The 24,391-nt window shown below is 41.8% G+C and overlaps 2 protein-coding genes across 8 annotated transcripts in view; one reads left to right on the top strand and one right to left on the bottom strand.

Moving 5' to 3' along the window:
• LOC128141848 (uncharacterized) overlaps positions 1–751 on the bottom strand; it is a 29,261-nt gene extending 28,510 nt beyond the window's left edge. The window contains exon 1 of one of the 2 annotated variants that reach the window (XM_052787116.1): positions 657–751. The gene's annotated coding sequence lies outside the window, so the exon portion shown is untranslated. Of the gene's footprint in view, positions 1–215; positions 262–656 lie in introns of those variants that run through there. The other variant, XM_052787115.1, reaches the window with a different exon arrangement.
• On the top strand, positions 56–17,738 carry MSANTD3 (Myb/SANT DNA binding domain containing 3). 6 transcript variants are annotated; one of them, XM_052787122.1, is made up of 4 exons: positions 56–211; positions 1,072–1,244; positions 6,309–6,754; positions 8,088–17,738. In XM_052787122.1, exons 3-4 carry the CDS (start codon positions 6,340–6,342, stop codon positions 8,495–8,497), a joined length of 825 nt encoding a protein of 274 aa, XP_052643082.1. In that variant the 5' UTR covers positions 56–211; positions 1,072–1,244; positions 6,309–6,339; the 3' UTR covers positions 8,498–17,738. The 6 variants fall into 6 exon arrangements, 5 of the variants coding, with proteins under 5 accessions (XP_052643082.1, XP_052643081.1, XP_052643084.1 ...); XM_052787121.1 differs by lacking the exon at positions 56–211 and adding an exon at positions 282–377; XM_052787120.1 differs by lacking the exon at positions 56–211 and adding an exon at positions 736–832.
• Positions 17,739–24,391: the final 6,653 nt, after the last annotated feature.

The raw sequence follows: 24,391 nt of genomic DNA, 5'->3' as shown, positions 1-24,391 counted from the left end.
CGCCGCCGCGGACTCCCCGCTCCTCCTCAGGTCAACCGCGGAGAGGAGGGGACTGAGGGGAGAGCTAACGCGCGCGCCGCCCGCCCTCCCGCCCCCAACCGCCGCCACCGCCGCCGCCGCCGGCGGGGCCCGGGGCGCACCGGGCGGGCAGGAACTGCGTCACGCTAGGCGCGGAAGGGGCGCGGGGGAGCCCGGCCGGCCCACGGAGACGGTACCGTAGCGAGGACCTCCGGCGGGAGGAGACGGGGCGCGGCGGAGGATCGGATCGGATCGGCGCGGCGCGGCACGGCGCGGCGCGGCACCCCCGACCCGCCGCTCCCAGCCGCCGCTGGGGGCGCTGGCGCACCGGCGCGTCGCTCCGCCGGGCGCTGTCGGAGGTAAAGCCCGAGCTGGCGTCTGCTGCCGCTGCGCCGGGACGGGCGGGAGGTGTCGGGGACCCCCGCCGCCTGTACCGAGGGCGCGGGAAGGGGACGGCGCGGTGGGGGGGACGCCCTAGCGACGTGCGGCCCCGGAGCTCCGCCCGCGGGCCCGCGTCAGGTGCAGCCGGGGCTGCCCACCCCCTTCCTGGCGGCCGGTGGGTGTTTGCGCGTCGCTCCCCAGAACACGCACGCACAGGCACGGACAGACAGACTGACAGAGACCCCCTGCCCCCGCACCTGAAGGCTCAGGGGTCCCCCGGGACGGTTCCTCCCCGCCGCCCGGCCCTCCCGCGCCGTGGGAGAAGCCGGTGCCGCTCCGCCTTGCCTTGCCTTTCCTTTTCTCCGGAGAGGCGGAAATCCAGCGCGGGGTTTGCGGGGAGCTGAAGGAGCGCCGGCGACCTGCCGGCGAGGAGGTGAGGGAGGCAGGCCGGGCCGCCCAGCGCGGGGGGGAGGCGGAGGAGAGGAGAGGGGAGGGGAGCCGAGCCGAGCCGAGCCGAGCCGAGCCGGCGGCGGCTGTCGGCAGCGCTTTGTTACGAGAAGGGAGAAACCCGGGGGCTGCAGGGTGGGGTTGTCCCCGCCGACAGCGCAGAGCGCGGTCTCGGCGGGCGCTGGGTGACAGCGTGACCGTTTGCCGTTCCTCCTGCCGCGGTAGATGTCCCTGAATCCGCGCCTCAGCCGCAGCCTGCATGCCCGCCCTGGGTGGAGCGGTCTTCTTTGTCGAGCCGGGACCTGCTCTCCTTTCTCGTTCAAGCAGAAGAGGAGCTAGCGAGGAAATAAAAACAAGCTCGAGTTAATGTTGGAGAAGTTCGGGTGCGGGAGAGTCTGGTAGGATTCCTGTTTATGCCTGTTTTTTGATGAATTGCAGACAATCGTTCCAAATAACAGCCTACGTCCATTACCTTTCTTCGCACAAACTGCTTTGGATCTCCTCCATAGGTAGCGGGATGACCCGCTTAGAACATATCTATGCGTGTCTATATATAATGTTATGTTTTATAGATTTTTAAAAAATACATTAGCATGTATACCTATATAAAATTTGCCAGGAGAAATTTAGGCAAAGTACTGTGAATTTTTACTAATATATTATTTTGTTCATTTGCTGGATGATCCATAATAACTATTAATTTGTATTAAAACGGGGAGGGGGGAACACCCAAAGAGGTTGTGTTTTTTTTTAATCTGAGTATATGCAACACAATTTGCCTATAGATCTCATTCATATTTGTAACATGCACCTAATTACCTAGTGATATCAAGTCTCAAGGTAGACAGGGTCAGGCCTGGAACGCTCTGATGGAAGGAAGCTCTGTGAGGAAAACCTAGCATTTGAGGAAGAAGGACACTGTTTACTGCTGGTTCTGTCATTCAAATGAAACATAAACCTGTTGTTGTGACTAGTTTGGGTCATAGCATTTCCATGCCTTTCTTTCACCCTCAGACACTGGATGAAAAGGACAGAATTATGATTGATTTCCAATGCTGTTAATTACTGACTATGCTTAAAGGTTCATCTGCAATTTAAGTTAGATAAATAAATTGTCTTTTTTTTCAGTCCTTAACTATTTCTGGTAGTAATCCTGTTGGCATTGGTAAATGAATCCATTTTCACACCATAAGTGACCACAGTTTGCTAGCAAACTATTTTCTTTGGGTTTGCTTAGTGTAACCTTAACATTTGGGTTAAGTTTTCCACCATAACTTTCTCTTTGCATTTTCTTATGCCTAAAAAAACATTTCAGGGACTGAAAATGCCCACACATGCCAACCTGAAGTGATTTTTTTTTTTTTTTTAAATGGCCTCTTTGCAACTGGTTGGAATTTGGGTGTATGTTCAGGTGTGTGCAAGCAAAATAATACATATGTACATATTTATGAACATATGTGCACTTCTTCACTTGTGCAGGGTTTTTTTCAAGCTATTCTTCCAGCAGTACACAGCACATCCCTTATAGTCTTTAAAAGAAGAATGGCACACAACATTTCAAAATAAAAATGAGGAATTGAGAGATATTTTTGTTATTTTAAAGTGATAAAGGTTTGTGTGAGAGAACAAGTACTTAGGACACTGATTTGTTTTAAGGCAAGTTGTGAATTGAGCCATGCCAGGAGAAGATATTTAGGATAAAGTACTTCCTTACTGCACATGTCTTAGAGCCTGGGCACCTGTAGGAGCGGGAGAAGCCTCCCATCCTTTGTTTCTTAGAACTTAACGGTGCAACTGTCCTCATGTGCATACATATTCCTGAATCAATCCTGTTTACAGTAGGAGCTACAAACAGTAAACTACTTCAATTTCAGCACAGATTCCTACACGCTAAATTATATCCTGGGCGTGTGTCCTGAAAAGATCTTTTAGCCTTGAAATGGAAATTGTTTGGGCTTGTGAGAGTCCTTTCTCATATTCCACAGAGGAGCCAGTGGGCTGCCAGAAGGTGATTGAAATGCGTAAAGAAAAAGAGGTGAATATAAATATATGGTGGTGTTTTGCTGCAACTTCTCAGTATTCTAAGTTCTCTGATATCTCAGAGTGCTTTCTGTTCACCTAATTGAAAATGGGCGTTAATATATTGAAACAAGCAGGCTAAACACGTAAGAGCTTGAAAAGAATCTTCAAGAACTCTTTTATTCTGTGTAGTTAGTGCATTAAACTGCTTTCACCAGTTCTTGAGTTGTTTTATGCATCCTAGATCATAGTCCTGGCTTCTTCATGGAAAGGACACAAGTCCAGTACAGTGTGTACGTGTGGGAAAAAATAGTTAGGAATGTGTATGGGGGAAGGGAAGACTAATATATTGTATTCTTCTCAGAGTAGGACCTGCATTTCCGATCTTAAATGTACAGTATTTGAGCTTACCACTGGGGATCTCTGATGTTACCACAGTAAAAATAATAGTAATTAATGATAGCGTGGTATGAAAGTGATACTTAAGGGTTTGCTGTGGCTCCATCCATGAAAGATGAGCTTTTATCCTAGTACATAGGTTGTTAATATATGTGAAGTCATATTTGGAAACGTTTAAAATATTTACTGATATCAGTTGATCTCTGCCAGTCTGTGTAGCTAAACATTTAGCACCTGGAATCCAGAAGTCCCGGTATCGTTGTTTTAACTTTTTGAACTTAGTCTCCAAAGTCCTTGAAAATCCATCGTTTTCCTAATTAAAGGGATTTTCTGCACACAGACATATCATAGTTTTTGGTCTGAGATTCTCACACCTTTTCAAAGCTAGAAATAAGATTTACATGCATCAGCAGAAGGCAGAATCAGCCATTTCTGATCACACGGAGCCTCTGATCCTGGTTTTTCATGGGCATAAGCTATTGGACCTTATGACTTGCTGGTGGGACTGCTTTTCATGCTGTTCCTCAGTGAAACTGAGGCTAAGACACGTTGAAGCATCAATATTTAGTCCCAAGAATTTCATTTCAGCAGCTATCTAAAGCAGCCTTCTTGTTTGGAATGGTACAATAAGTATGTAAGTAAAATTGATTAGTAGATAGAGTCTGTTTCATTATAGGTCTCTCTTATTTTACACGTTTTGAGAGCTGTTTCATGGAGCGAAGTTTTCAGTATCTCTTTGTTAGGATGTCCATTTCCTGACTTTTTGCTTATTTTTTAAATTTATTTTTTATTTAAGGAACTTCTGAAGCAGATGTTCTCTTCTGTCTATTAGACCTAGACATTATAATGATTGGTATGTGATACTTTCAAGTGTGTTTACATACACTTAGTTTGTTCTGTGGGATCATAGGTGTTTACAATTTCCTGTCACCAACACTTGGGGTGACTAAGTTTTCACAGAGAGTAATAAATAACTTGATATAGTGTGATGGAGGAAATGCTGGATCAGGGAACTGTTGTCTTTATGCTCAACCACCCAGCTCTCTTCCTTCTTCCACCATTTTCTTTCTTGCAAAATAAAAAAGCTGTTCTGCGAGTAGTAGAACTAATAAAGTCTGATTCCCTATGGATCTTTCCCTTTGTCCCCTAAATCCTGTCTGCTGCAAAAACTCCAGCTCTCCCATGTCCTCATGACACCAGCATTTGGTAAGAGACAGCAGAACTGTGACTAGCCAGGAACCACATAGGTGCCAGCTGTCAACTCAGTACATGCCCGTTGATTACCCAGTTGACCAGGGACAGAAAGTACAAACGGAGTGTTTGTTGCCTCTTTTTCAGTAGGGGTACAACTCAGCTACTGGTACTGACTTAACATACTTAAACACAGACTATTAATTATTTCTATTCACTTTGTTTCAGTTTTGCCATTCTAGGCTTTGTTCTACTGCCTCCTCTATTCTTTGACTCCTCTTCTTTGTTTTGCTGGGTTTTGTCGTATTTTATGGGCTACTTGAGAAAGCTCCTGTTCTTATGTCAGAATTGGGTTCTCATGTTGATACTAGCTTGTCTGTTAGCTTTCTTTGTAAATATAAGTAGTTACCTTCACTGAAAGAGGTGAGAATAACTGTAAGTATTAAGATGTTTGGAGGAAAGGAATTACAAGGATGGTAAGAAGCGAGTGCTAGTGCGGCCAAGTTACGGAAAAAAATACTGAAAAGAAGAAATCCGATGGAGATATCTAGTGCATCTTCAAGCAATGTTACGAGGAAAGTAGTGGAAACAATGGGCAAAATACTAGAAAATTCATTTGGGGAGAGTCCTAGACTGTGAAGAATATGAACCAATTATCTTATTATATATGTTCCATCTTTGAGTTTTACGATTAAAACCAGAAGAAACGTGAGCTAAGACAACAGTCCTCCCCCTTTTTCTACTTAATTATCCAGAAGTTTCTGCCCAAAATGTAAAAGTAATTGGGGCTGCACAGTTGTAGTGGGAGGGAATAGGGAAAGAAATGTGGAATGATAAAGATTTTGCAGCACAGTCATGTGTTAATAATTCAAGGAAACACTGCTTTATTCATTTTTATATGGCTAAGAATTCCCTGGTATCAGCTACCCTTTTCCTATTGACTGTATAAGTCTAGGCTTGAGAAGAGAGGCAGTCATTAACATGGTGTGAGTATATAGCAGTGGCTGTATTGAGTGAGGCCAAAACTTTTTTTTACCCTGGTTGTTCCTTCCTGAGAGTGGCCAGCAGTGCAAGCATAAGGAAGAGTGCCACACACGCAGAGTCAGCAGTAGAGGGTGAAGGACCCGCACCTTCAGAGCGGTTTCTGTAATTAATTCATGTCTTCTTGCAACCCTTGCCTCTTCTCAGTACTGTAATACTGGTCAGGATCCTGCCACCTATTGGATGTCAGTTAAGGAGGGCTGAGCACAGGCAAGAACCATACAGGCAGGATTCTTTAAAAAGAGAACTTCTTACTATGATTTCTCATGCAACTTTCAAATACTGTAGAGAGAGGGGAGAAATTAGTTATATGCAGTCAGCAAGGGCAGAAGACGATCTTTGATGTACCAAAGGAAACCTAAACCTGCTGAAGGTGGCTTTAGATTTAAACCTAAAGCTATCAAGGGCTGGATTTCAGAACTTGTTCCACAGTTCAGGGCTTTGAGAACCCTCCTGGTGTAACAAAGTGCAATGAATAGCAAATCAAGTTATTAAAAACAGTTACTAAGTAAATTGAATACTGAGTATTTTGTATCAAGGCATATTGTAACAAAGAAGCTTCTCCTCGTTATGGTATACTTCTGTAACTGTGTAGCCACTGAAGTGGCAATAGAAAACAGCATATAATTATACTGTATCTTACCTGAATGTTTCATTATCTACTCTAGAACTACTCACAAACTATTCTAGAAAATGACGTCTGTTAGAATCAGAAGCTATGCTTAGGAGTTATGTGCTAAGACACAGTTTCCTGATACTGTAACCAGTTCTAATTTGTGTTTGTTTTTTTGCTTTCAACATTGTTTTCATAGGATTTTTGGCTTCTTGGAGAAACAGTAGAAAATGCAAAACGAAATAATAAAGCCTGCTAAATACTTCTCAGAAGTGGAGAAGAGTGTGCTGCTTGCATTAGTTGAAAAATACAAATACGTGCTTGAATGTAAAAAAAGCGATGCAAGAACTATTGCTTTGAAACAACGTACCTGGCAAGCACTAGCTCATGAATATAATTCACAGCCCAGTGTATCGCTGCGAGACTTCAAACAGTTAAAGAAATGCTGGGAAAATATCAAGGCACGGACAAAAAAGATAATGGCACATGAAAGGCGGGAGAAGGTAAAAAGAAGTATTAGTCCACTTATAAATACTCACATCATAGGGAAAGAGAAGATTGCCAGCATAATGCCTGAGCAAATGTACTTTTTGCAGAGCCCACCAGAAGAAGATTCTGAATATCAGCCTGATGCTTCTAGTCAAGGTATAAATGTTACTGTAATGATGCAAGTGGTATTGTTTTGTATGTGATTTTGCCAGTGATTCTCTTTCAGCAGTCTAAATCTCTCCACTTAGCTGTGACTGCTGGTTATAGAAAAGTAATTGTAGAGCTATGATATTATAAGACTCTGTGTATTTCCCTAGGCCCCCAGGAGTTAAACTGAGGTTTTACTCAATTTTTTTTTCATCAGTTCTTGACATATCTTCTACTTTGTGGCAGGCATCACAGTAGTTATCATGCTGGCTTTCCAGAGAACAATCCCAAGGATATTTTGATCCTTTATAAAGTATCATTTTGCTGGGAAAAGGTTCTCTGAGCATTAAAAAGAAAAAAAAAAAAGCCACCAGCAGCAAATTGATACACAATTGTCTGCTGCAAGAGTTCCCTGTAGGTCTTTCCTCCTTTGTTTTCAAGGACTAAAAAGAGTACGTAGAGCCATATTTCACACTGCAGTCCACATTGGAGAATGGCCTTTCTGAAAAAGTTCAGCACTACATTCTTCTTTGTTTGGCAAGCATACACAGAAGGAATAATCCAAAACCAGAAGGAAGGGTGTCTACAGTGGTTTCTTGCAAAGTTTATTATGTCAGGATTGCACATAGAAGACTGTCCTTGCTCAAAAGACAACAGTAACTACATTGTTAGATAACATTCTTACAATGTCTCTTTCATAATTGTATTTCCCCATAAGTAGTCATCAGGATTTGTAGAGGAATGTATTCTGGGACCCTTACTTGTAGTGGTAACTATTTTATTCCATGAGTAGTTTCTTTTCTTTCAGAAGAATTGGTAGAACCTTCTCAAAGTTAGAATAATATAATTTTTTCCTAAAAATATACACCACTAAGTTTATGACATGTACAGTAGTGATAAGGAAGGAATAAATAGTATTCTTCCTAGTATTCCTTCAGTATCCTGGTATTCATGTTGATACAGCTCTTCACCTGACTCTCAGACCTTTCATAAAAATATTGCAAGTCACATACAGATTTGGCTTAAACAGCTGCATTAATGTTCAGCTTCAGGCTCAGCCACCTAAATTTAGGTGTGCACTTATAAATGTCTGCATTCACTTTAGTATTCTGAGCTCCCGTTATAGCCATAGAGGTCTATCAACAGAGCCCAAAGTGATTCAGTTCAAACCATTATGCCCTTAGTATTCTGTAACAGAACTGTATTATGTAGTAGCTCCTGTACTGTGGTACAGAAGCATGAGGTTTAGATGCATACACCAATAACTGTACTATCACAAGTTTGTGTTTCTTGAGGGAGAACAAGGGAATACTATAATACTTTTTCCTCTTATGTTTTGCAGAGTCATTTGTTGTCTCAAATAGAGAACTTTGTGATGAAGAGAAAGAGCTGGTACATTTCCCAGTATGTGAAGGTACCTCCCAACCTGAGCCTTCGTGTTCTGATGTCAGAATAGCAGCAGATAAGAACTACAGAAGTAAAGCATCTCAGGAAAGTGCTCTGAAAAAGATGCATGAGGAAGAACATCATCAGCAAATGTCAATTTTGCAACTGCAGTTAATCCAAATGAATGAAGTTCATGTGGCAAAAATACAGCAAATAGAAAGAGAGTGTGAGATGGCTGAAGAAGAACACAGGATAAAAATGGAAGTCCTAAATAAAAAGAAAATGTATTGGGAGAGAAAACTGCAGACCATCACAAAAGAATGGCCTGTATCATCCTTTAACAGACCCTTTCCTAATTCACCTTAGAACATAAAGGGTCAGAGAGTCAGTGTGATTGAGCACATTTATGAGTAATGCGCACTGGAAAGAGGTTTTTTTAATGTGAATGTACAGTGACAGGATAGGTGCCTGGCTGATAGTGAACACACTTTGACTCTTAATGTTTAGGGAAACAGTGGTAGAGTCGACCAAGGGGAAAACTGTATTGCTCATTTGTAGGTAGTTCTGATTTATTTAACTCTCAGACATGCACAGTGTTCTAAAATGTGAACATATTTTCCCCCCTCAGAATACCCTAACATCCTTTCGAAATTTAAGGTACTCTGGCTATTCTTATATTGGGTGTTCTTAAGAAAATTTAACAGCTTTAAATATCAGGTTATAGTATTTGTTTTGATTTCTGTCTCCTCCTGTCTACCATTTCCCGAATGAAGGCAAGGGTTAGAGTTGCTCTCTGCTATTGAGACAAAAGGTGATTGACAGGTATTGGTTGGATTGTTATGCTGGGGCTTAGGAAAAAAAAAAAACCCTTGTCTCTGGTTAATATAGTTCATAACTTATTCTTCATAGAAGATGTGAAAATGAAGGAAGTAGCAAAAGGACCACTGTAGTAATGGAGCCCTTTGCTTATGAAGAACAGTAATATTTTCCAGCAGGCTGGCTGATTAAGGGAATGGTTGTGGACTGGCCTGCCAGTTATTTGAGCCCTGACCCTTAAGTTGGAAAGAAGGTGACTTCTTCCTCAAAAGCCATTGTGCTTGTCCTTTCTTTTCCAGGCCCATCTTGTATTCAAGTAGAATACCAAAATAGGAGGGTGGCACACTGCTGCCAGCACTGTGTGCTGTTTACCTGGAGTCATTCTGAGGGGAAGAGCTTTTTAACAATTCATAAAGCTCTTAAAATGTAGTGAGCCAGCCAGTCCATTGGCAAAGTCTCCCTCTATCTCCCTATGCAGTACTTGATGGAGTAGCAGCTGGCTTGAGTATTTCAACCTCTCCCTAGCTAGAAGAAAAGACTAAGACTTGCCCTCTTTGTCTTCATGTAGGGTGGGAAGCAGTTCAAGGGAATCATTCCTGTCCTGGACCACTGTTCTGTTTTGTTCCGTCCTGTGTGTTACGGTGGTGTGTTTTTTGCCTTTGCTGTCAGTGAGGGGTGATGGACATGATTTGTATGAAAGCGTTCACATGAAGGTCCCCACAGAGTTTGGGGGTCCAGAATAGTAGATGGTAGGAAAGCACAAATAAAGATAATCCTTCCCCAGGCAATCATTTATTCTAGTGGGGCAAGGGTTAAGAAAACATGAAATACAAAACTCTGCAAAGATTTGTAAGAACTTCTGATGCGTGAAAAGGTGTTTTACAGGAAGGTATACAACCGTCATATGAAGCAGTGAGAAAAATTAACAAAAACATAAATTTTCATTGAAAAACCTGAGTATCCCATTATTCAATAAAGTATTTTCAGAGCATGATTCATGAGGGCAAGTCCATACAGTGAGCAACATATTCAAATTAGAGTATGTTATGAAATATACATTCCCAGTTACACTCCCATCTCTTCCCTGGATGTTCTTTCTGGTGGAGTGAGTTTCTTTTGGTTTTGTTTTGCAGGAGGTGGCGGGGGGGTGTGTGTGTGTGTTTCTTTTTCTTGAACTGCTTTCCCTGCTGGTGATTCATCTTTGCAAGCACTGCCATTATCAACCACAGTACTCACTGTGGTTAACGCTGTGGTACACTTGTTGCTCCCCATGGTCACAACAGCAATCGCAATGGGAGCGATTTATTACAACTTATTTTATATGACAGAGAAAAAAAAATTTGCAGAGCTGCTGCAAGATCAAAAAAATAGGCCATGCGTGAAATCTGAAGAGAGATCTTTTTGACAGCAAACTCAGTTTTCTTGTAAATTGGCTGTATGAAGGAAGCATAGGACTTCCAAAGAAGAGTATCACTATGGACAGTTTTTTCTGCTGAATGGAAACACTATTGGAAGGTATAATAACAGTAGAGGCAAAAGAAAGAAGTAAACAGGAGTGAGGACCTTTTTGTTCTGAGGTTGCATTCTGTGGTCTGGAAGATGAGTCAGTTATTTGAGTGGTTATGAAAATTATTCAGGCACCATCCAGAAAAAAAGAATAGTAAAGACATTTGTCTTAACCAATAATGAGATTCCTTCCACACTGCTTCTAAGTGAAAGTAATTTGAAACTATGAAATAGAAACCATGTATGTTAAGGTATCAAAAGGTGACGAATGGAAGCAATTTCAGCACTGTGAAGAGAGCAAGAACAGAGAGACAATCCAGATCTAGATAGCCCTGTGAGAAGGTATGAAATAGTCTAGGGAGAATCTCATGAAATGTGAGACAAGGGTAGTTTTGACTCCTGAAAGTTATACCATTGCTCATGAAAGATTGTTTTATTTTTATATTAAAAAATCATTTAAAATGTTCATGTTTTCAGACTGTACTAGGTGGGCAATGCCTTACATTTTGGTATATATTCTTATTCTGAGACCAAAAGTTACAGTTCTTAGGCTGAACAGTAGACCCTTTTAATTCAGCTTCTATTTAAAAGAAAGAAGATGACAGGAGAAAAATTAGAAAGAGCCAAGATGAAGACATGAAAGAAAGAATGATCAGTACATGCGTAGAGGAAGAATGGGAATGTCACACAACACAAATGATACAAGATGCTTTTGTGGTACAGGTAATAGATGGCTTACTGGTGACATGGGCTTTTGCTTTCCCACCTGTGGTGACTGTTGGTTGCTGTAAGATTGGGTGATAGACACAGAAAAATGTAAAAGATCAACAAGATGAAGTAATGTGTCTCCTTGCCAGGCTTTGGCTTCTTCATCTAAAGGCTTTATAAGGTGATTGGTGTGGTAGAGTTTAAATGACTTGAGAAATGTGGCTTTTACCTTTTTTTTTTTTTTTTTTTTTTTTGCAATTACTTCCTCTGGTATTAGGGTTTATCTTTTTTGTTCAACTTTTCTTATATGTAATATAGCCATCTCAGACAATATGTCCATTTGTTCCTCTCCCTTTTTTCTAGCTTACATCATTCAAATACTTTCACATAATTGTGTTTTCCTGTTAATCATTTGGCCAAGCTATACAGGCTTTTTCCCAAGGTTTTTCCATAGATAAAATACAGCAGTATTTTAAGAAGAAGAACATGACTGTTGTTCTCTGGATTTGTTATACAAGTTGTTGGCAAGAGAGAACTTAAAAGATACACTGGGCAAAATGATCCCAGCTTAACTCTGTAAGAAAAAAATATATACCAGAAATGTAGTGGCCATTGTTCTCAGCCTCTATGTTCTTACAAAGAGAAATTATGACCTTCTGGGCAGGGTGTGGTGAATGACGACATTGAAATGATAAACTGCTACACGTTTATAGATTGTTACTTTGGGGGTAGGGGAATTACATGTAAATCTTAAAGTACCATTTAATTGTATTTTTTTCCAGGCAAGTAAAGTCCCTCACAAGTAGCCCTGTGATTTCATATTTTGAGCTAGCTTGTTCAAAGCTGTTTTTATAAGACTGATGCATCTTAGTTGTTTTCATAAGATAATTGCCTCTCTTTTCACATTATTTTCTGTTTCTTCTTAAAGCAGCTGACTGTAAACTCACACCTCATCACTCTTCCTGAACTTTGTCTCTAGTTAGATATTCAAAAACCTTTCTGTGCAAATTAAGTACTAATGTGTACTAAAATTAATACATTTAGGCTAATAAAATAAACCAAGTAACAGAGTGATAGGATAATATGCAGTGACTGTTACTATAGTTTAAAAAACATTACAGAGGATGGCTCTGTACATTTGATAAAAAGAAAGACGACAATTTGTTGCCATCTATAAGAATAGGATAATATATTTTTACAGTGAAAGCAAGCAGTAATCTCTGTTTCTGGTATCAGATTAACTTTTGTGTTGCTAATTTACAAGGGACTTTGCTTCTTAGAGACCTTTCAATATTTTTAATTTTTTTTTTTGTTGCTGTTCATGGAATTACATAAAACAGCTTGATTCTCCTATATGTAAAAAAGGTGCACATAGAAATGTGGACAGATTTCTGGGCCTAAAACAAGAGCAATAAAATAGAAAATTACTAGCTGTGGCTCTGAACATTTTACTGTTCTGGTGGTGAAGGGATTAGGCATCCCACAACATCATTAGTCATGTTAATAACACTGAACAAATTAAAAACTTGCAAAAGCAAAAAAAAAAAGGGCTGGTATGGTTTTCAGAGTGAGTCAGAAGTGAAGACAGCACTTAGCTGTCCCAAGAGGTAACACTGTCATGTATGTCGAACAATTCCCCCACATGGTCTTCACCTTCCCTGATTACTCTTTCCTTTGAGACTCTAGACACCTCTATCATACTATTCACAGCTCCAAGTGCCTGACAATAAGTAAATGCATCAAGTAGGAATCCCACCAGAGTTATTAGACCTCACTCTTTACTAAACTGAAGTTGGACAATTTTCTGAGACTGCATTATCCAGACATGCATGCTATGCACTGCAGAAAGGCATGTGAAATTTGTCCAGCATGTAGTCTGCCAAATGGCATAGGCTATACAGTAAGGAAAAGGAAAAGGTTGTCCACTGCATGGCTGTGGGTTATAAAACTGTTATATTCATGAGGGCATGGGGATGCATCTCATTGGATGGTCAATCTCTTTAACAGCAAGAATCAAGAATTATTTTTGCCAAATCTTCTAATTCATCCCAGTCTAGATTTCCCAATCTGTCAAAACAGCCACAGGACAAAAACAGAAGGAAAAAGAAAAAAGAATTAAGCAGTCAAAATACCTAGAAACAATCTGTTGCCTTCCTGATGAAAAGGTGGCTAGATAAAAAGCTACAGCACATGTATATATTTAAGGAAATAACTCTCTAATGTAACAGAAATAAAGCAAGATAGATTTTTAGATCATCCTTATTTAATTTATGTGGGTTTTTTTTAAAATGTTGATTGAGATTGTTTTCCTTTTGTTATTCAGTCCAGCTGCAGAACAGTTGTGTGCTTCATTTTCTGACCAAACGTTAGAGCACTTCATTAATCAAATTTGTTTGGCAAGAGAGTAGAATTAGGTTTGTATTCAGCACAACTTGAGATTGATTGTATTCCACAAGTCTGCAGATATTTCTTCTCATATATAAGAGGCTGTTCTTGGACAGCCCTGAATCTGAAACTGGCATTATATGCCAATTTTATAGTAATTTATTATTTATATGGCACTAATGAGGTGACATATAAGCTGCTCAAGCTCTGTCCATTATTTGGTCACGTACGCATCCCTTCCCTTTTCTTAGAATTACGCCTTGAAATTATGTACTAAGCCACAAATGCACCAGCTGAACCGCCCATATAAATTCCTGCCACACATTCTGTATCACAGTATAATGTGGGGAAAAAACCTCCCGCTTCTTTTTAATTGTGGAGTTTTGAAATTTTGACCTGTTACTCTCACCGAAGCTTTGCTAAAAATTGGTTTGTTGTATCAGACACCTATGTGTTCCCACAGACCCATCAACCCAATGAGCCATGTGGCTTTATAACTTTTGAATACTGAGACTCTATGAAGTCTGAATTGACACACACATGGTAAATTCCATTGACCTGAAAAAGATCTTGCAAATGCTCTCGCATGCTGAGACTCTGAAAAGTACAAATTAGGGAGGTAATTGGATGGATTTGGTATTCAAACCAGGGCAGAAATTTTGGCAGGCTGGGAGTTATCAGTGCTGACCTAACAGAGAGGTTCAACCTCTGCTTGAGGAACAGTAATGTCCAATCCAAATATTGCCTTACCTCCAACTTTCTGTCTAAAGTGAGGTCTAAAATGAGAAGTCCTTGCCAAATAAAGCAACATTAGTTTCCAAAATGCACTTGTTTTGCTTTCAATTACTGGCTTGTGTGAGGGCTCTGAGGCTAGACTGGGCTTCATGTTGCACTCCATTGGCGGCTGATAGCATTTGAAGAAGACTTCCCATGCTGATTTTGTCCTGTTCCTCTTGAATGCAATACTACTTGGATGCAATAGCCATGTGGTGGTGCCAGTTGGACCATGGCAAGGGGCTCACGTTCTCAAGTTGCCTGGCACTGACTCCCTGCATCTTTTCCGATTACCAAATCAGTGGTGGTGGATCAATTTGTATAAAAAATTAGGGGTTTTGGCCAGCAAGAACAACCATTGTTGCTACCTGTGTCACTGAGGTGCCTCGTCACACTGATGAGATGGCAAATTTAGAGCTATAATCAATGAACAATCACAATGGCACTTTGTCTCAGCCAATTACAACACTGTCTTCTGGGGTAAATCTTGCTTTTACTCCTCTTGTAGAGTGATAAATTAATTGCTTGCTTCCAGTTTATACTTCCACAGTCCCGCTGAAGCCAATACATTTATCTACATTTTGCTGTGGGCTTGATAGATAAGTGTAGATCTCTGCTCTCATTCTGGTCCAAATGCCACAGCTACCAACACTGCTTCTGTAAATCCAGCATGGGTGCACTGTCAGGGAGCCAGGCTGGGAAAATCAGGTGTGAGAAAAGACTGGCTTAAACTTAAGCCCTTCTCTTACATGCAGCATGGACATAAGTGGCTCAAGCCCCGCGGCACAGAAAACTCAAGCCCACGTCCTGTCACAACTTAAAACACCAGTATGGACATAGTAACAGCAGTGGGTTACTTTGGTGACCTGTAAAAATGGCCTTGGGTGGTAAGCAATTGATTTTTTAAATTGTTATATATTAAAATCTTTCAAAATCATGGGACAGGTTAAAACTATGCCCTGTCAGTGTTCAACTACCAAGAGCAATAAATTAACACAGATTCAGTTTTCTGTTAGAATTTGGTTAACTGGTATGGTTAATTTATCACACAGGCATGCTCTCACCCTTCTTCCTTGTAAAATCTTTGCTACTTCCATCAAATTAGTTCACATTCTCATTTAAAAAATAAAGGGAACTGTTAATCCACCCCCAGTTAGATATATACATAAATTTAACCAAATGAACAATGTATCAAATCTTTTTCTAATATTTTGTAATTTCAGCTATAGGTGGGCTTTTGTGTTTATTTATACTTTCCCCCTTTTTTTTTCCTGAGGAGTCTAAGGTTAACTAATGAGAGCTCTGATCTTCAGCTTCTCGAGATGCAGATGTCCTGACATTTTAGATCGGTACCAGAAAAAAGTTCTGGTAATTGGTAATTGCAAATACAGAGATATTCTGGTCTGTTCTACTTCCCAGATAATTAGAAGGCATAGCCCTAATCATACCTTTCTTTTTGCAGTTGTGTTTCTGAACTTCCAGTCACAAGATGTACAAGCTGTTTCACCACCAACTAGCATCCAGCAGCACTAGTGTAGTTACAGGGCCTGTTTTCCAGAGGTGCTGACCCGCTGTCTTCAGCAGGGGTCATGGCAAGTCAGGACTTCTGGGCAAAATGGGGTCTAGAAACCATGGATGGGATTTTCAACAGAGCATGTTGGTTACACTTTCAGATCCCACCAATTTCCAGGGAGCACTGGAGCACCACCTCCCCTGGGCATCTTCTGGAATTTCCAACCTATGAGACTACAAGGGAAAAAAAAAATAGTTTTTGCTTATCAAAAACAATCACATAATGGTTTTCTTTAACAATTTTTCTTCCTGTGATTTTTAAGTGACTCGTATTGCTAAGTGAGTAAGAACCTCTCTTTTCCAAAAATTCATGCAGTTTAACAGAAATATTTTTACAATACCTAAGAAGCGAAAACAATTTAAGAGATAATTTCTTTCCAAATGTGTTATTGCCATCTCTGCTAGTACTATCATCTTGTGATGGTACATCATGTTGGCCATGTTTTGAGAAGTCTTATTGGCCAGGCTTTTAGAAGTCTTATCTTTCCAATGGGAAAAAGTAACTTTCACTGTACTTTGGCAATAACCCAGGGTATTATTCAAGGTTGTTCCATGAGGTTTTCTCTCCACCATCACTTTTCCTTATCCTGCAGAATCTTTCCCTATTTTGCATGTATATTCCACCAGCACTGGAATTGCACCTGAATTCCTGTGGTCAAGGAGACTGCAAGGATCCTCTGAAAACCTTTGAAAGTGGTAATTTTTCCATGTGTGTTCAGGGGGCTCAGGATCACTGCAGTCTAAATGCAGAAGCACTGAAAATTGGATCTCTAAAATATTGCCGGCACAAGAGCTTGAGAATCTCAAGGAGAAACTAGAATCCAGATGCCCCTCTTTTTGTCATTTTTGTATAAGTGGTCAAATAACCAGGAAACCACTTTTTCCTTACATTGTATTGTATTTATTATGTGACATTAGGTTCTGTTGTATTTTAACAATATATAAAATTACATTGTGCCGTGTTTGTGCTTATAGTCAGTGCACATCTAAAATGGAACTAGCACTTAAGTACTGGGCTATTTGTCATAAGATACTTGAAAATGCATACACTCCTCCTGATACTAAATATTTTAATGGAGTATTAGATGGTATCTCTTGTGGTCTTTGCCTTTTATTAGCAACAGTTTCTGGGTTTTGCTTTTTAAATTGCACTAAAAACTATACATTATTTAAGATCTCCTTTTTAGCCAAATGGTAGCCACTAGGCTAATCTGATTTTCCTAGCATGGTGTCAGCCTCAGTCACCTCACCTGTTGTGAAGTGTTGGTTTAGTATTTTAGTGCCTCAAATACCAAAGCTGGTTCTGCCCTGCACGGAAGTAGTTTCTGGAATTGCACCTTCAAACAAACTTTTTTGGTTACTGTTGTTTTTAATTGATAAATAATGCCCACATTATAGTTTGAAACTCTAAGTAGCTCACAGTATGTCTGAGTCCTTAGAAACGTGAGGAATGGGGTTTTCATTATCTTTATTGTCTAGCTAATTTTCATAGAAAATTCTTTGTTTTTCCTACAGAAACAGTGAGTAAAAGGAGACAAAAGTAGGGCCCTAAAATGTATACTTTCTAATGGTTGGGGATGTATGAAATGCAACAACATGTATCGTTGGAGGAAGAGATTCAATAATTGTCAGTGAGGGGAATCTACTGCATGTCTGAAACTCACAGCGTATGTAATAAGGATGACTAACTGTACATTTTAGTGCCTTGTTTCTTGTAAAATGTTTAATCATAAATTACTAAACATAAATAATTAAGAATTTCTGAGAAAATGTATCTAAATATTGTTAATAGAAACTGTATATTCACAGAAAAGTCAATAAATCATCAACTATTGTTACATGTTAATTAGACGAGATTTTTAGTCTCCATTCTTTCAGAGTTGTTTTCAAATAATGTCATTTAATTTACACACAACTGTGCTATTTCTGTCTTTTAGACTAAACTCCACTCAACTGCATGGAACAGAGAAACTTTCTCAGTTGCACTGTCAAATTTTGTGGGAGAAAGTGCTATTTGTGAGGCCTGTTGTACATATTCTCTAGAGAACTTTGTATTTTGTTTGATTAAATGCTGATATAGTCATAGGTTCCTCTGAAATGTTCATCATGTAGGTCTATGGAGCAGATCAGGTTTGAACCTGAGTTAAGCACCAGCAGTTTGCTTCTGGGCAGCCTGTGTCAGGCACTAATGGGCAATAAAAATAATTGGGTTCCTATTCAGAGCATCTTAACGATGTCGGTTCAAAGCCTACATAGAAATCCAGGAAACTAAACCATGCTGTGACATATTCAAGAACATGAAAGTCCGTCCCATTCACAAGCAGCAGGATGAACAGTGGGATGTGAAAACCCACAAGGCTGGGTGTTTAGAAGCAAGCAGAGGAGAGGCAGAGCAATGAGTGGATAAGGACAACCTGAGCTTTCTCCCTGCTTCTCTAGGATTTTCTGTGCAGACCAAATGTACTGAAAGCCATGTTGGTACGGGACAATCTCCCAGTCTATACCACATGTAGAACTTCGTGGTATTATGATGTCTAAAGGAACTGGGACAAGACCTTAGAGGCAGTTGGATTCATGTACATAAGACCATGCAAAAGCTGTTCTGGATCAGGCCACAGCTCCATCTAATCCAGCATCCTGCCTACAAAAGAGGCTAATAGCATCTGCCCAGCAAAAAGTAAAAATAAAAGCAAGCGTACAATACTTTCATAGTATGCATTGCTCCATGAGGCAGATACTCCATGAGACCATAGTGGAATCTTCACATATAATGACCTTCAATGGATTTTTCTTGTATAAATCTGTCCAAGATCTTTCTGAACCTATGCAAGCTATCAGTAACCATGTGTTCCACAGCTGAAGTATATGTAGGGTGAAGAAATACCTTCTTTTATTTGCTCTGAAGCCAATTCCTGCTATTTTAGCTTGCTGCCCTGTCTCTCCATGTAGAACCTTGAGTTAGAAACTCACAGGTCTTAAGATTTGTTCGAATCAGATAAGGGTTGGAATAGCTCATTCAATCAGTCTCTCTTACATCAACACAAGGTTGTTTTTTAATTGATACAGAAAAATATCAGCAAATCTCTCCCACTGCATTTGATCAGAAGGCAATAAATACTTCCATGAAATCTGAAAGAAAAAAGAAAGGGTAGCGTAATTACATATAAAAGTAGGAACAGTACTTTTATACTTTTCAAGCAGCCACTCTTCATTTAAAAAAAAGGTTGCTCCTTTTCTTAGCTAACTCACTCATTTTCAATAGGAAAGAATAGTTCCACTGAGTTAAAAAAGCCTTTGTGCTAGATAATTGCTTTTGGCCAGCGGGATGCTCCTCATATCATTTCATCTTCCTGAAGACTTCCAGAATGTGACCAAAGGACAGTGGAAGACAGGTTTGTGCACCTGAAGGTTTCTGTCTACAACCTTTATCTTACCACTGTTAATTCCTGAACAGAAGTAGCCAGGTTTGTGGCTGATTACACCATAAAACTCAGCAGTTTTTCCTTGTAATTGAATCTGCAAGATTCAGCACATATTATGCCATAATCTGGATTTTTTTCGCAGCTAATTTGAGTGCTCCTGGGAAAAGGTAAAGCCATGAATTGAAGGATCTCATATGACAAATTATTACAAACCTGACTAGCTCCCCATAGTGGCAGGCACTACCATGCTACCATGTCCCTTAAGTTTCTAAACCAGCTGTGTTGGGACAGTGTCCACACTTTATGCTCTTGGGGGTGAAGTGAAAAACACAAGCACAGTCTGCTTCAAAGGGGAAATAATTGTACCTGTTGGCAGTAGGAGCATTATTTATCAAACAGCAGGAAATGAAAATAGATAGTAATAAATACAGACAAGTAGCTAATGAAGGTCAATAGTGATATATAAAGCTAAACACAGTAGGAAAAGAAGTCTTGACCAGCAGACCTAAACACAAGAAAAGAGTTTTTGAGATGTACGGGACAGGGAAAAAAAACACTTAAAAAATTAAAGTGTATAGTCCTGTTACTGTACGCCAATGATAAACTGTTATTGATACAGAAAAGGCAAATGTTAAAATGAATAGTCTTTTCTGTATTTAGAAAGCAGCAAGATATTGTTTTTTGGGTGATGGTTGATCTGTCATTGGAGGATGACAAAGAACCTCACAGTCCTTTCTACAGAAAGAGAACGTCATATTTCTGCTAGAGGGAAAGACCAGGTTTGGGGGGTTGGGTTTTTTCATTGAGATGTGCAGGAAACTTGTACCTAGAGTGCCAGTAATGATGGCTGACCATTACTGCTCAACTGATACTCATCTCAGAGGACTGGGAAAATTCAGAAACCTGGAGGAGCACTGATCATTAGTAGTGGAGGAAGGAGTCATGTAGGGAAATCTGAATGTAACTAGCATCCCTTCTACAGAAAAAAACCCCAAACAACAAACCCTTATCAAATAAATCTGGTTTTGTTCTTGGACGAAGTCAGAATTGTGATAAAAGAGGTAACTACACTGATAAAAAGCAGATGGACATTGATAAACTCTTTGCTTCAGTCTAACATGATTTATGAAAAAGAAATGGTCCAAATTAAATGGCCTAAAAACTGCTTAACTGACAGGCATAAAACCACTTGAAAAGCAGTTGTTGGTCAGAGTTTTCTCTAGAGATGTTCCACAAGCACTGGTAGCAGGAATAATCTTGAAGGAAATGTGCAAGTCATCGCTCTCATTTATACTTAGCACCAAGTTTGCCAAAAGACTAGAGATAGGGCATGGCAGGGACATGATACAGCCTGGCTTATTCTGTGAGATAGGCCAGTTCACAAAAGCACCTCAATGCAAACACAAAACTCTGTATTTGGAACTGACATGCAGAGGCCTAAAGGGAAAGGCAGAGACCCCGAGCGAGCGGTGTTTCTGGATCACTGGGGCAGGCACCTGACCTGGGCCCACAAACAGGATTAAAGGGAAATATAAAGGAGGGATGGTGGTAAGAGATGGAAGTGATACCTCCCCAGGTAGCCCCAGGGAATCCAACAACAAAACATTGCTGGTCCTCACACCTATGCTTTATGCTGATGTTAAAACTGAATAGGGGAGAGTGCTGATGTGAGGCATAAAGTGGTGGGTAAGAGAGAATTTCTTATACCAGCCATCTTAACGGCAGCAGTCTTTTTGGTTTATAAATAAGAATTCGGTAAAGTAGCATGATCTGAGCGCGTAAGAAATCCCCTCAGGAATAAAAAAGATTGCTAAGGGCTTTTTAATCGAGGAAGAAAGCACTCTAGCAGAGTAAGCCTGAGACTTAGAAGTACAAACAGCGATAGGCAGTCAGCCGCCGGGAGAAAAACCACCGCAGGTAACTAGTGCTGCTTCCCGCCTCGGTGCCATCCCACCGGGAGCAGGTGCCTTTCGAGAGGCTGCGGTAATTCAGTTATGGACTTGATTCAGGGGCAGAAGGCGAAACGCCGGGCCCGGGGGAACGCGCAGGACCACAGGCCATCCCGGGCCGCCCCCCGTCTTCCCGCTCCGGGCCCTGCCCGCTCCCTCCAGCGGGCGGCAGCCGCGGGCCGCGGCCGCCGGGGGCAGCCCGGCCTACGGGGCGGTTCTCGGGCAGCAGGCGCTTTCGCAGGGGGAAGGCGGCACCTCCCCGAGGAGCGGGAGGGTTCGTTCCCCGGGACCGCCGGTCTCCCGGGAAGCGCCGGGCGGCTGCAGCTTCCGAGCGGGAAACCGGCTCCTTGCGAGCGGCTCCTTGCGGCCGCCTCCCAGATCCGCCGCCGGCAGCTGGGGAAGCCCCCCCCGGGACCACCCCCGGCAGCCGGCGGCGCTCACCGAGCTCGCCCCGGAGGGTGGCTTCAAAGCCGGGGCGGGATAGTGGGGTGAGGTCGGCTTTCCCCCCCACCCGCCTCGCCCCGGCCCCGAGACTCACCTCCCCCGCAGGGGCTGGGGGCCGGCGCCGGAGGTGTGAGGAAAATGGCCGCCGCCCGTGACTTTCCGTGGCGGTCTGAGGCCCAGGCGAATGCTGGCCTGGTGTAACGGACGGTGCTGTTTTAAAATTAATTTCCTCACCGGTGTTGGAAGCCAAGCCAACATTTTAATTTCGTTTCGGCCTAAGCTAGTGAGGGACTGGTTTACACTGAAAAAAAATTAATCACTTTCCTAGAGAAACCAGCATTACCTACGGCCTATATACAGCCCATTGTACTTTGCTTAAAAGCCGAGTGAGAGTGAGCAAGGCTTTCCAAAACCTTTAGCTGCTCCCTGCCCCCCAGTCTAAATTCTAGACTTCTGTGGGTTTAACACAATGCCAGAACAAGGGAAGCACACTGCAGGTGAAATCCTCACATTTTTCATCCTGTGGAAGTTTTCCCATTGATACTGGGCTCCAGGAAATCCTCAATAAGGGTCAGGGCAGGATCCGAACCCACAGGAGATTTTGGCAGCCTCCTCTTTGTTTCCTCCACCAGAAAGAGAAATTCCCCAAATCTCCCATCTTAGTCTGGCGTTTTCATTGCATTGCCTGGTCAGGGAAATTCTTGAAAGTCTTCAAGGTAGTTGTTTTCTCTGGGTACATCTACACTAGCAAAAAAGGGTCGTACTTCAGTGATAGCAGTTGCTGTCTTATAAAAAGTTAGGTAGACAAGGCAAGCTGTGAACATATGCTATACCTAAGTGGGGTTTCTTTAAAACCCCTGGTTCTCTCATACAGGGTTTTCCTCATCAAGCCAGCATATATGAGAAATGCCAGGTACTAACTATTATGTTTTAAAATCACACCATTTTGCCAATCCACGCAAAGCCTCAGGGAAATTCTCCCAGATTTTGTTTATCCACACAGTGCATAAATCTTTTAACCACTCCATTTGCCTGAGGCCACATGGGGGTTACACACTGCATATAAGCACGGGGAACATGCCGTAGCCTTAGGCAATCCGAATTGTTGAAAAAATTGTATGTAAACAGTTATAAACAAGTTTTCAAGATCTCTATTAAATAAGCAATAAACTAATCCTTGTCATAGACAGATAGGCACCCATGTCTCAGCTGTTTAAGAGCAAATTGCGTAAGACATAGTGCCTGAAATACCTCAGTCTAAAAGCACCATCATTGTGCTCATGTGAAAATGAAAACAAAGACAACCAAAGACTAGGGAGGCTGATCAGCACAGATAACACTAAAGTACACACAAAATAACTGAAGTTCCCGGTTCTTGGTAGCATTCAAATTTGTTTCTGATTTTCAGAGAAAGCATACCTGTACCTTGTCATATCGTTTCTGCCAGTTCAGCTTCTAGGTGCTCTTGCTACAAATCTCCTAAATGGCACCAGTTTAAATCACTGTTTGGAGACCCAGGAAATTAAGTTATAGCCCGAGAGCTCAGCTGTGAGTAACTTTTTCCCGCTCCTAAGCTGAGCGCTAAACAAAAGGGCTCTAGACGTACACATTTTCTGACTCAAGGAGAGAAGCCAGGGAAGAGAAGAAAATACAACAACATAAACTTGGAAAACCTGCTTAACTAATAGGAGAAATAGCTGTCCACTGCTGGCAAGCATCCTCACCCAGTCCTAACTCTCAGCACTGTACCGTTGGTATGATGGCCACGCTGCTCCAGCTAGTAGCTGCATCCCACTCCCAGCTTATCATTCTGGCCTGGATGTGTCCCGGTGTGCTGGGGGTTAGTATTCAGGCTCCAGCAGTGTTCCTGCTCCAGGCAGCGGCCTCAGCACTGGCAGGTAGAGAAGCCACCTCTGCTGCCTACCGCCAGCTGCCTGCAAGTCACCGCTCTGCTGCCTGCCCCAGCCACTGCGGTCCTGGCAGCCCACTCCCCCTTCTGCCTCCCCAGCATCTCTGACTCTTTTGGGACATTACAGATCCAAGGGTACCACAAGTCTGTTTTCTTAGGAGATAAATGAATGGTGAACAGGATCCACAGCTAGCCCCTATAAGCAAAAGAAAGACATCCATATTTTATTTTAATTTGTTTCTCTCTCTCTCCCATCTTGCCTGCCCAGGGCTCTGTCCTCTCAAGCATCAAAGCCTCACAGGCACACTTCTCTTGGCCCTCTATCACTAAATACAAATATAGCCCCACTGCCACCAGACCTTTATTTTAATGGGATAGCTATAAACCAAAGGGCGCAAACAGACATCAGCTGAGACACACCGCACTCCGGTCAGCTGCTCGCACGGCCCTTCTGCTGGAGGGAGGAGGCCTGAGAGGGTTTCATCCCCCCCTTCCAGGTGGCTGCCACGAGTGAGACCCTTCTGCGCTCTCCGGCCACTGGGATCTCGTTAGAAATGGCACAGCCAAACCTGCAGAGGAGATAAGCTAAATGCAGAAATATTTTTTGCATTTGCCAATGTATTTGCCAATATACAAAAATGCCAAGAAATTTTCTAAATGTGAGTGAGACTATTCAAAGAGTAAATAGTAAGCCATGTATTGTATAGTACAGTAAACTAAATTAATAATAAACTGTACTCTGCTTCTAGTCACTTTGGGGAAAATCAGAAGACTG

Source organism: Harpia harpyja, chromosome 5, assembly GCF_026419915.1.
Source record: "Harpia harpyja isolate bHarHar1 chromosome 5, bHarHar1 primary haplotype, whole genome shotgun sequence".
In the NCBI taxonomy this organism is placed as follows: Eukaryota; Metazoa; Chordata; class Aves; order Accipitriformes; family Accipitridae; genus Harpia; species Harpia harpyja.
This window is presented reverse-complemented; position numbering and strand designations above follow the sequence as displayed.

What these genes read in the sequence shown, in the direction of transcription:
- MSANTD3 (XM_052787122.1), top strand. Translation starts at nt 6,340, where the DNA reads ATGCAAAACGAAATAATAAAGCCTGCTAAATACTTCTCAGAAGTGGAG. An exon ending in GCCTGATGCTTCTAGTCAAG is followed by an intron (nt 6,755 to 8,087) that starts GTATAAATGTTA and finishes TATGTTTTGCAG; the next exon opens with AGTCATTTGTTGTCTCAAAT.